This window comes from Pleurodeles waltl, chromosome 3_1, assembly GCF_031143425.1.
Source record: "Pleurodeles waltl isolate 20211129_DDA chromosome 3_1, aPleWal1.hap1.20221129, whole genome shotgun sequence".
Classification (NCBI taxonomy): Eukaryota; Metazoa; Chordata; class Amphibia; order Caudata; family Salamandridae; genus Pleurodeles; species Pleurodeles waltl.
Window position 1 is genome coordinate 584,242,922 of NC_090440.1, and position 13,202 is coordinate 584,256,123.

General features: G+C 47.0%; 1 protein-coding gene across 2 annotated transcripts in view; it reads left to right on the forward strand.

Moving 5' to 3' along the window:
* Positions 1–13,202, forward strand: part of LOC138284352 (SITS-binding protein-like) — a 948,640-nt gene that overhangs the window by 691,348 nt on the left and 244,090 nt on the right. For both annotated transcript variants that reach the window (XM_069223028.1, XM_069223029.1), the window contains exon 6: positions 759–1,027. In XM_069223028.1, the coding sequence (XP_069079129.1) occupies positions 759–1,027 (269 nt within the window). The remainder of the gene's footprint in view (positions 1–758; positions 1,028–13,202) is intronic.

Consider the following 13,202-nt stretch of genomic DNA (forward strand, 5'->3'; position numbering starts at 1 on the left):
GTCCAGGCGTTAAAACAGACTCAGCCACACACAGGCTTGTGAGTCAAAGCCCGTTGTGGAGAGTCAAAGTGCTTTTTCTTGTATACTGCTGCAACTGACCTCGGAAACAGGTCCTGGTGTATACATGGTACTCGCTGGTTCACAAGCAGTTGTTGTCTTTCAGGGCTGGCTCATGAAAGTAAGTTATTGCCAGGCGAGACGTGTACAGAGTCTAACTAACACTTTTGGGGTCATTATGAGTTTGGCGGATGGTTTTACCGTCTGCCGAACTTCCCTCAGGAGGTTGCTGCCACATAGGCTACCTCCCGCCAGCCCCATTAACAGTTTCTCGCTAGGTCATGAGTTTCCGCCCTCTGGTCTAGCGGGAAACAGGCTACAGCATTGCCTCTGGCTCATAATCGAGCCAGCGGCAATGCTGTAGCCTGCAGGGTGCACCAGCACCCTGGCACCTGTCCTGTGCCAGCATTTTAATGGCAGTGGTACCACCATGAAACCGCTGGTGGAGAAGGGGGTCGTAATCTCCAGGGCAGTACAGCTCTGCCATCCTGGCAGATCTGGCGGACCAACCTCCACTGTTGTAATGTGGCGCTTGGACCGTACCATCAGCGAGTCTGGCAGTCTATTGACCGTCAGACTCGTATTGACCCTTTGTATCTGGTGTTTATCGGCTGTTAGCCTTTTGAAACAAAGACTCATGAAGTGTAATGTAATCAGGTGCAGATCAAAAAATGTTTCTTACCCTCCTCTTCCTTTTACAGGCACCTCTCTTAACCAAGTGGAAGGGACAGCTGTCACTGCGGTTGAATGTCACTTCTGATGCCGCCATTACCTGGTATTTGAATACTGTGAGCTTGCTGCAGCAGAAACTTGGAGCTAAATATGTCACATTTGAAGGAGGAGAAGGAAACACATTTACAGAGCAATTCATTCAGTCCCCAGCAGCTTTGGGAGGTGATAACTACACTGAGTACTTTGCACTGTTGGCGTCAAAGCTAGGAGATTCCTCGGTTGTAACTGCCTGCACCAGGTAAAATTCTAAATCATTGCAATGTAATTTATTCTTCTCCGAGTGCAGCTTGTGACATCACAGGGAGATTCTCACTGCAGAAAAGATGGCGCATGAACAGCTGGAGGTGAGAGGGCTCAAGTGCGGACATACGTTGAATGAAATAAATAACTAATTTAATTCCCTGTAATATTTGTAAACAGTAAAACTGAGTAGTAATGCTATTGCTAACTGTTGTCTCCAAATTATGCTTTACACTGCTTTACCTGCATTCACAAAGCGCAGATTAACTTTCTGCCTTCATTAGCATTTATTTAAGTACTTATGCTTCCCAACTGCCTGACATAAAATAACCTTTTCTCCATTGCAAATTTGTACATTTAATTTAGCGCTATATAATCCATTTGAGAGACAGTGCTTCTACAACATAATCCAGAGGTCGAAAATATTGTGAAGCAAAAATATTGTAGGAAAAAATGATGACTTTGCATACTTGCAGCGTAAAGTACAAGAATATCGAGTGCCAAAGTATAGTTGACAAAAATATAAAAATTACTCAAATAAGTATATATATTTACCAGAATAACTCAAGACAATTTTATATGTATGTATGTATATATGTATATATATGTATGTGTGTGTGTATACATATACATTATACTTAGTGGCGGGCACCACTTGAGAGTCATAGTTAGGACATAGTTTCTACAGAAAAAGCATTTTTTTACATGCCTGTATCTTTGGCGCTGGTTAGCAAATCTTCACAAAATTTTTCAAAAAAATGCATCGCTCATGTCAGCTGCTGTATGGAAAGCTTCAGGGTAATCCATCAAGCGAGGGCAGAGAAAACTCATGGGGGGGACAAAGCATGTTTTCTCCATGGATTGTTAACAGGAATAACGCCTTATCCATTGGACAAAATTACACCAAATTTGCCAGAAAGGTAGCTCTTGGTCCAGAAAGCACCCTTTTTGTTATTTGGTGTAAATATTCAGTAGTTTTTTAAATATTAAAGAAAAAGCTAATTTGTATATGTGGAGATGTGAAGGTTTCATGAACCCTCCCAATCTCGTGCTGGGAACTGATTGGATACCAACACTTCAACAAGTATGTTTTTTGCAGCCATCTTGGGACTCAGCTTCAGCTGAGTCCCTGAAAAAAAGATAAAAAATAAGAAAAGAGGCCAGAGAAGGCTCATGCTATGTCCTGTTTGCACCCCTCCGGGACATAGCTGTTTCCTCTTGCTTAGTGAGAGCTTTGCGAGATCCCACCAAGCAAAAGCACATATTGTGCAGAAAGCAGAGATTTCATCTGTTTCCCTGTGCACAATATGTTTGCAGGGAAAAAAATGAAAATGTTGCTCCCACAAGCAGTGGGGCTGCTATTTTAAGGAGCTCCCTGCTTGTAGTCGGGAAACAAATAGGACTGCAGGGGCCTTGAAGCTCCCCCTGGAGTCCTGTAGGTGTAAAAAAAAAGAAAAAGGCTGTAGAGCCAAGTCTGGCTGTTTCATGTAGTGTCTGTTTATTTACTAGTATTTTGAATGTTAAACATTCCTATTGATAAAACATTTAAGTCTTTTCCCCCATGAAAATCATTGGTTTGATTGTCAAAGTTCTGTCTGGTTGATGTTTACTTATAAGGCACCTATGGGCTAGTGGTTAAGGTCTCTGACCCTCACAATGAATATTGAGGGTTCTAGTCTAAGTGTGTTTCTGGTTGTTTGCCCACTTTAATTTATTTTCAACTTCAAATGTTTAAGCTACATGTTGAAAGGTGATTTCACTTTTTCTAATTGTCCAATACATTTTTTCCCATTTTTCCTAAAATATCTTATTCTAAGTACATCATTCATCAAAGCCTGAAAAATGTCTCTCTCTCTCTCTCTCTCTCTCTCTCTCTCTCTCTCTCTCTCTCTCTCTCTCTCTCTCTCTCTCTCTCTCTCTCTCTCTCTCTCTTTCTCTCTCTCTCTTTCTCTCTCTCTCTCTCTCTCTGCGTCCAAACCCTGCTGTGCATGGCCAAAAGCTGTTTGAGGCACAGGGTTGGGTAGTTATAGGGACGTGGCAACTGGGCCTGCAGCCAAGCCCCCTCGCAAACGGCCAAAGGCCATGCATGGCACAGGGTTGGGTGCTTGGTCACAGAGCATGGCCACTGTCCAGGCCCTACAGTCAGCCTCTGCTGTGCATGGCCGAAAGCTGTGCACGTGGTGATTGGATTAACATATAGTAATTAAAATTACTTTATGTTAAAAAAACAAAGAAATTCACTGATAAAACAAAGGTTACAGGGACATTATAGCTAGGAAATAGAATTTAAAAAACCTTAGAAATTCACTGAAAAGAACAAAACTTTATAGGGACGTTATAGTTACGCTCTGAATTTAATTGTACAAAACCACAGAAATTCAGCAGTTATAATTAGATTTATTTCAACTAACAATAACTTGTGGCCTATGGTAATTATAACTTGTGCCCTCGCTAAGCATTGCTAATTACCGCAGATATTACAGCACTCATAATTACCTTAGACCACGAGTTATAGTTACTCGAAATAACTCTAGCTATAACTGCTGAATTTCTATGTTTTTTTTATGAGTAAATTCAGAAAGTAACTATGACGTCCGTGTAACCTTTGATTTTTTCAGTGCACTTCTAAGGTTTTTTTAATTCTATTTCCTAACTATAACATTCTTGTAACCTTTGTTTTTTTCAGTGAATATATATTTATACTCTGCTGTTATATATTTATTGGCGGTAGCCAATATGTCGTTATAGTTAAGGTTGTCAGAGATAGGGATTTCCTAGATTTTTATCCCTTAATAACTTTGGCCCATATTTATACTCAGTTTGCACTGAATTAGCATCATTTTTTTAACAATAATTCAGCACAAACCTAACTCCATATTTATACTTTGGCGCTAGACACGTCTAGTGCCAAAGTTATGGAGTTAACGTCATTTTCTGGAGGGGAAAACCTACCTTGCGTCAATGAGATGCAGGGTAGGTGATCCAGTCCAGAAAAGGATGATATGGCTTTTGTGCCATACTTATCCCCCGTGCTAAAATCCAGCTCGGGGGGATGGGGACATTAAATAATGGCGCTAAACTTGCTTAACGCCATTATTTAACATCTGGGTCTAGGCAGGGATAAGGGGACCTGAAGGCAGATTTGCATGGTCGAAGACCATGGAAATTTCCCACAGGTGCCCTTCCCTGTCCCCAGGGACACGATCCACCCACTCTACCCACACCAAGAGGTCACCTAAGGTTGGGGGACCCATCCAGGGTAAGTCCGGGTGAGTATATTTTTTTTCTTCCAACACCGATAGTGGGCCTGACTTGGGGTCCCCTGCACGGCGCTGGCCCCAATGGCCATTCCCAGGGGACATTTGTCTCCTAGGCATGGCCACTGGGGTGGGGAATGGCTCCTGTCTTTACTATGACAGGAGCCATGTCCATGGGGCTTGTGTGCCAGAAAATCGCGCTACACTGCTTAGGGCAATTTTTTTGCCTCTAAAGAGTGTAGCACCATAATTTGGCGCACAAGCCCTGGTTCCCCCTTTGCCTCCTCGGCCCTGTTAGTGTCCTTTCAAGGACGCTAACAGGGCCTTAGCGCCGGCTAGTGCCATTCCATAAATATGGGAAAAAAGGTAAAGGTTTGCACCAAAAACTATAAATATGGGCCTTTGCATCCCTTGGATGAATCTCTGGGAAACTTTGCAGACCTGTTGCACCAGCTACATTGTCGGATGATTGAAAGTTCCACAGCATTTGTTCAAGGGAGTGCAAAAAAGGGAGACCCAATACACAATTGAAATCCCATGCATTGTACATAGACTTTTGTATTTTGCGTAGTGCCAAAACAGCTGAACACATTGAAATGAAATTTTACAGCAATGTACATTAGGCTATGTCGATGATTCTTTTTGCTATTGCAAGTGATGGTGGTACCCTGTGCTGCAAGAAAAAGCCTGGATTGACATCTTATATGAAAAAGGCCTAGATTGGAACTTTTTATGAAACTTGCATACTGACAATTCCGCTGTCTTTGAACAAGTGTTGAAGAAAAATACTGAAGCATGATAAATTAATGAAAACGTGTATTAAATTGAAAAATATGTTTACAATGGACTATGAATCATTGACTTTATTGGTTCATGCCAAGTGGTTGTGCATCTTGTGTCTGGTTTACCCTTGTGCATTAGCTAGTGGCATAGGATGTTTAAATTGCCAGGTTAACATGGCAGTTTAGAACAGCACACACAGGCTCTGCAATGGCAGGTCTGAGACATGTTTACAGAGCTACTTAAGTAGGTGGCACAATCAGTGCTGCCGGCCCACTAGTAGCATTTAATCTACAGATCCTGAGCACATGTAGTACACTTTAGTGGGCACTTATAAGTCAATTTAATATGCCAATTGGGTATGAGCCAATGTTACCTTGTTATATAGAAGAGAGCACAAGCATTTTATCACTGGTTAGCAGTGGCAAAGTGCATAGAGTCCGAAAGCCAGAAAAAATTAGGAGGAAGAAGGCAAAAGGTTTGGGGTGACCCTTTAGAGAGTGCAATTTTCCAACAAGGGCCAACAACGTAGTGATAAATTGTAGCACAATAGTAGAAAAAGTAGCAAAGAAGCCCAAAAGATAAAGTAAAGTAGATTGCATACGTGAAGTTTCAGATTTACTATCTGAACAACTGAAAACCCCATTTATGGTCCCATTCTAATTGAAACCTATGAAATACATACAAATAGAATACATCTTAATCTACATATATTTTCCTTTCATGCTCTCTAACTCACAATATAAAACTGACCCAATAAGCCGAACAAAAACCACCAAACAAAAAACACCTTTCTTATTCACCCCCTTGCAACAAAATGAAAAATTGACCCAAAAAAACATTATTTGAAGGAAATGATAATTGGCCACTGGGGAAAAAATAATAATCTAAATTCAATTTTTATAACAATACAATGATTGCCTTTCATTCACTTTGGCTTTCATATATAGCACAATTCCACTAAAACTAGCAAGAAAGACCAAAAATGAAATTAGACTGAAGGCCTGATTTATACTTTTTTAGCGCCGCATGTGCGTCCTTTTTTGCTGCAAAAGCGGCGCAAGCTTACAAAATATAATTGAATTTTGTAAGTTTGCGCCGCTTTTGCATCCAAAAATGATGCAAATACAGTGCTAAAAAAGTATAAATCAGGCCCTGAATATGTATAGTTTCAGATGTACTACAGAAACAATTGTAAAACACGTCACAGTCACATGCTAATGGAAACCTATAAACAAATACATAACTAATAGAATACATCTTGATCTACATAAATAGTTTCTGCATTCTCTCTGACTCACAAAATAAAACTGACCCAACAATCCAAATAAAAACCATCTTCCTTATGTACTCCTGTGCAACAAAATGGAAAAGCAACCTATTCGTAAGCTACAAAAACTACTATATGGAGGACATGGTAATTGCCCATTAGGAAAAAAGAAAATAATAATAATTTTTATAAACAATGATTGACTTTCATTCACTTTGGGCTTCATATGTGGCATAATCCTTTTACACATAGCAAGGAAGCCCAAAAAATATACTAGAATGGCATATGTTTCAGAATTACAACATGAACAACTAGGAGTCACATTTATGTTCACATGATTATGTAAACCAATAAACAAATAAATAACAAATACAATAGACAAAAAGAAAAAATGACATTATTAAGGCCCTCATTACAACATTAACGGTAAATGCCGCTTACCGCCGTGCAGAAGACCGCCAACACACCGCTGCAGCCGCAGAATTCCGCTACAGCTATTACGACTCACAGCTCGGAATCTGCCAAAATACAGACACCTACACAAGTCCACCACACCAAAGGTCAGTGATAAACTGGCGATAACAAAACCAACACCGTCATGCCAACAGGAATACACCCACACAATCACGACCCACGTATCCACGCAGCGGTATTTCAACCGCGGTATTCCATTGGCAGTACACACCGCCACGCTCAAAATACACACACACTTACAAAACACAACCACATTGGACAATTCGAAATACACACACCTGAGACACATAGACACACCACTCCCACACACCCAATACAATATAAAACACACACCCACATTACCCATAAACCCGTAATGACCAGAATTGCGACAGAAGGCTAGAGAGAGACACCACCATCAACAAACAAGCATCCACAGGCACTCAACACCATCACTCACACAACATCCACGCACCTCACACAACACACACAAATACATCCCCTCGCACATCACAACATACAACCACCTCACACATCCCCCACACCACCCCATGGCACCGCAAAGACACCCCAGGTTTTCTGAGGAGGAGCTCAGAGTCATGGTGGAGGAAATCATCCGGGTAGAGCCACAGCTATTCGGATCACAGGTGAAGCACACCTCCATAGCTAGGAAGATGGAGCTATGATGCAGAATCGTGGACAGGGTCAACGCAGTGGGACAGCATCCAAGAACACGGGATGACATCAGGAAGAGGTGGAACGACCTACGGAGGAAGGTGCGTTCCGTGGTCTCAAGACACCAGATTGCAGTTCAGAGGACTGGCGGCGGACCCCCCATCTCCTCCCCCACAACTAACAACATGGGAGGAGCAGGTCTTGGCTATACTGCATCCTGAGGGCTTCGCTGGAGTTGCTGGAGGAATGGAATCTGGTAAGTCAAATCTTAACTACCATATCCCCCACCCTACCTGCATGCTATCCCATACCCCCACCCTCACCCCCATCACTCCAACACCTCACATGTGTCCAACTATCACAAACCACCCCTCCCAACACCAAGCCCTACATGCAACAACAAAGCATGGACACCCATCACCAAAGCATGTCCACTACAGATACCCACACAGACCCCAAAACAATTATCACACAAGGTCCTAGACAAGAATGTAAGCACTGGGGTACAGGGTCACCCACCCATTGCTCACGATGGCACACACAGATGCAATAATCATGCCTTTACACCCCTGCATGACCCCTACCCAACATCACCGGACAGGAAGTTCCAGACATGTCCACCACCACCCCCCCACAGAAGAGGCCCACAGTGATGACAGCAGCTCTGTACATCTGGATCTAGATGACCAGCCCGGCCCATCTGGGACCTCGGGACAGTCGGTTGCCCTGACACAGTCCACAAGCCACCACAGAGCCTCCCCCCTCCGGAAACACCAGCACAGCACCCACCCAGCGGGCCCATACCTCTGTCCCCAGGACGCGTCAAGCAGAAGTGTGTCCACCACTACAGGGAACCCAGACAAACCCACCAACCCAAGAACAGCAGGGACCTGGGGGCAGTGGCAGTGGGCACACAGTTCAGGGGACAGAGGCACAAGAAAACCGGGGAACTGGGAAGTCTGCTCTGCGACAGGGGGAGGACAGGCCCAGGAACCTACTTTCCACGAGGCCCTCTCCAACATCATGGGAGCGTACCATCATTCCCAAGAGACAATGGCAACGGTACTGGCCAAGTTTCAGAAGACCCAGCAGCTGCAGGAGGAACAGTATTTGGGGTTCAGGGAGGAACTCAAGTCCATCAACACCACCCTGGTCACCATTGTAGGGGTGCTGAAGGACCTTGTGAACACCAGGAGGGACACTGTGGCACAACAAGGGGCCCCTGACACTAGCCTGGATGTTGAACTGCCCACCACCTCTGTGGGCGCTAGTGGACAGGAGGCACTGCCACAGGACCACAACAACACCACCCCACCCTCTGCAGATGGAGAACCACCCCGCAAACAGTCCCTGAGATCCAGGGCAAAGACAGATAACAATGCCAAGACCCCCACCAAGAAATGAGACCACATTGAATGTCATCCTTCTGTCCCACTTTGTCACCATGTCCATCCTTAAACTGCCCTAGCTCCATTTCCTATGCCCCTTTGGACAATGCACCTGTGAGACAAATAACTGGACTCTGCCATGGACATTCCTCCACCATCACCCCTGACCATTTTACAACCCCCTCCACTATTTTGCACTTAAATAAACACCCTTGAATCACAAAACAATCTGGAGTCAGTCTGTGCTTTCACAAATGTGTATTTGCAAAAACTGAGGAAAATAGCAATGTCCATTGTATTGTCAACATACCTATGTCACACAGCTCTAGTCCATGTAGTAACATAGCAGAGTTCACACAGTGGGACCCACATCGGTGAAATGGAAAGGCAAAGTGACAGGTCACGGTCCATACACTGGGTGAAAGTGACAGACATATGATAGGTCTAACAATTTTATCAGATGTAGGAGGCAGTGATGTCTTCTTACCTGTGTCTCACTGGAAGTATTGCTGGATCACGTTGTTTCTGTTGTCGATATCCTCTTCTTCTGCCTCCTTTTCTTCACTGTCCACAGGCTCCACAGCTGCCACAAGACCTCCTTCTGGACCATCCTCCTGCAGAAAAGGCACCTGTAGTACAGAGAACCACCTGTCCTATGGAGGCACCGGAACCTGGCCTTCAGGAGGCCCAAGGTCCTTTCTATCACTCTCCTAGTTTGCCCATGTGCCTCGTTGTAGCATTCCTCTGCCCTTGTCCTGGGATTTCTCACTGGGGTCAGTAGCCATGACAGGTTTGGGTAACCAGAGTCACCTGCAAATGTCGAGGGACAACTGTTAGACACACACTAACCCTTAGGGACAAGCCCAGACAATTATTCACAGGGTATAGGGTCCTTGTCCTCACCTATTAGCCACACACGGTGCCTCTGGACTTGCCCCATCACATAAGGGATGCTGCTATTCCTCAGAATGTAAGCGTCATGCACTGAGCCAGGAAACTTGGCATTCACATGGGAGATGTACTGGTCGGCCAAACACACCATCTGCACATTCATTGAATGGTAGCTCTTCCGGTTTCTGTACACCTGTTCACTCCTGCGGGGGGGACCAAAGCCCATCAATGGCACCTATGATGTTGGGGTTATGTCCCAGGGCATAGAAGTCACCTTTCACTGTAGGCAGATCCTCCACCTGAGGGAACACGATGTAGCTGCGCATGTGTTTCAGCAGGACAGACAACACCCTGGACAACACGTTTGAGAACATAAGCTGGGACATCCCTGATGCTATGGCCACTGTTGTTTGAAAAGACCCTCTTGCCAGGAATGGAGTACTGACAGGACCTGCACTAGAGGGGGGATTCCTGTGGGATGGCGGATAGCTGACATCAGGTCTGACTCCAACTGGGCACACAGTTCCCGGATTGTGGCACAATCAAGTCTGTAGGTGACTATGACATGTCGCTCTTCCATTGTCGACAGGTCTAACAGCGGTCTGTACACCAGAGGATGCCGCCATCTCCTCACCTGCCCCAGCGGACGTGCCCTATGGATGAGAACAGAGAGCACAGCGTCAGCCAACACTGAGGTAGTAAAAAAACTATTTGATTGCACACATTTGTCAATCCGCTATGTGCCTGTCTTTGTGTGTATGCAAGGCTTAGATATGTGTGACACATTTAAAAGTAATGCCATGTGGCCCACTGAAATGGCGGCTGCCTGACCTGTAATGTGGGACAAGGGGATATGAGGTAACTGCGCTGGCGTTGTACACCGTCGCAGTAGGCGGTCGAAGACCGAGGCGCAATCCTGCATTGGTTAACATTGGGCCCTATAGGTCCCAGGAGTCGATGACGATATACGCCGGAGGTGATGGTACGCACCGCCGCGGACGTGACCGCCATTTTCTGTCTGTTCACTTACTTGATACCTGATCTTCGACAGGAGAGGACCTACACTGCAAGTGCTGCTGTGACCTCAGTCTGGAAGCAACGATTGCTCATGTGTCTGGGGAGAGGGCCCCTGCTTTCACATCAGAGGAGTTGGATAAACTAGTGGATGGGGTCCTCCCCCAGTACACGCTACTCTACGGTCCTCCAGACAAACAGGTGAGTACACTGTGAGCATGCTGTGTGGGCAATGCCTGTTTGGAGTGGTGTGGATACGGTGGGGGGGATGAGGCCTGCATGATCGGATGGTGAGTGTATGTGCGTCAGGGCAAGGGTGGGAACATGGGATGATGACTGTGACGGTCCGGACGGTTAAAGGTTTTCCTTTTCCCCAGTACTATTCCTGTAGGTCAGCGCTCGCCAGAAGAAGGATATTTGGCGTGCCATCGCCAAGGACATCCGGACCCTGGGGGTCCGCCACAGATGGAGCACCTACTGCCGTAAAAGATGGGAGGACATTCGCCGCTTGAGCAAGAAGACGGCGGAGGCCCAGCTGGGGATGGCCTCCCAACGTAGGAGGGGTGCCCGTCGCACCATGACCCCCCTGATGTTCCGGATCCTGGCAGTGGCATATCCGGAGTTGGATGGGCGCTTGAGGGCATCACAGCAGTCACAAGGGGGTAAGTACCGTCACATCCATCTGACTCTGCGTGCATTGTAGGTGTCTGGGAGGGGGAGGTGGGCAGTGGGTTCCCCTAGGCTAGGGTGAGCTTTGTAGGCAAGGGCCCTTTGTGAGGCAGGCTAAGTGGCACCCCAACCCCACCAGTGGTAAGAGCCATCTACACCTAATCAGGCTCCTGTGACTTCCATGTGTGCAGCAATCGGGCATAGGCCATGTACCCCATGTCCCTGTGATTAATTAGGGAACTCTCAGTGCATGGCGTAGTGCAGAGGGCTGCTGTGTCTGTTGTGTCCGCCAACGGTAGCAGTATTGCATGCACTGAACATGTCTTTCTTCTTTCTTCCCCCCCTTTTTGTGGTCTCCCTGTTCTTGTGTGCATTACCATCATCAGGCGGAGGAGCTGTGCCACCGGAGCAGGAGGGAGCTGCATCCCACTTGGCCATGGAGGGCGAGACAACGGAGTCTGAAGTCACCAATGGGACGGAGGGAGAAGGGAACTCCACGGCTGGGACAGGAGCAGAGACCAGCGACACCGACTCCTCCTCTGATGGGAGCTCCCTTGCGGTGGCAGGCCCATCTGTGCCCACCGCATCTACAGGTACAGCCACCACCCCCCTACCAGCACCGCCCTCCCAGCAGCCCCTCAGCGTGTGTCCCGTGGCCGCTCACCCAGGAGGGTGGGCATCTCCTTCACCCCAGGCACCTCAGGCCCTGCCCCAGTCAGCCCTGCTGCACTCAGTGAGGAGGCCTTTGACCTCCAGAGATCCCTCACTGTTGGGCAGTCTACCATTCTGAATGCCATCCAGGGTGTAGAGAGGCAGTTGCAACAGACAAATGCATACCTGGAGGGCATTCATTCTGGCCAGGCAGCCCAACAAAGAGCATTTCAGGCTCTGGCCTCTGCACTGATGGCAGCAATTGTCCCTGTGTCCAGCCTCTCCCCTCCAACTTTCTTCACCCAGACCCAATCCCCAGTACCTCAGCCTATCCCAAGCACACCATCAGACCAGCACACACCTCAACACACGAGGGTGGCTCTGGCAAACATAAGCACCACACATCCCACAGGCACTAACACAAGCATCATACCCATACACACATACCAACATCAGCTGCCTCCACTGTGTCCCCCTCCTCCATGTCTCCCTCCTCCATCCCTGTCACGTCTCCACTCACACCTGCATGCACTACATCTTCAGCCACTACCTCCATCACCAGCACGCCCATCACCACACACCGCTCACATGCACACACCACCCCCACTACCATTCACACATCCCATGTGTCCTCTCCCAGTGTGTCTGTGAGCCCTCCTCCCAAAGTACACAAATGCAGTCACACACCCACCCAACAGCCATCCACCTCACGACAGCCTCCAGCCCATGCACCTTGACCCAAAGTCAGCAAACGAACACTTCCTACAACCACTACCTCTTCCTCCACTCCCAAACCCCCTCCATCTACCCGTCCCAGTGTGTCTAAAAAGCTTTTCCTATCAAATGTTTACCTCTTCCCTACATCTCCCCCACCCCGTCCGTCCCCTTGGGCCTGCCTTTCCAGGTTCCAACCGAGCACCTCAGCCACCACATCACCGGGCACAGTGATGCCAGCAATAGCTGGATTTTGGAGTGCGCCAAGCAACAGGGCTGCCAGTGTCCCAAGGAGCGAGGCCAAGGACATTCCCCCAACTCCAAAACAGAAAAAGTTGCCCACATCCCGGAGGGAGAAGGCCAAAACACCTGCCACCAAGGGCTCAGGCAAGACAGTTGTTGGAAGTGGCA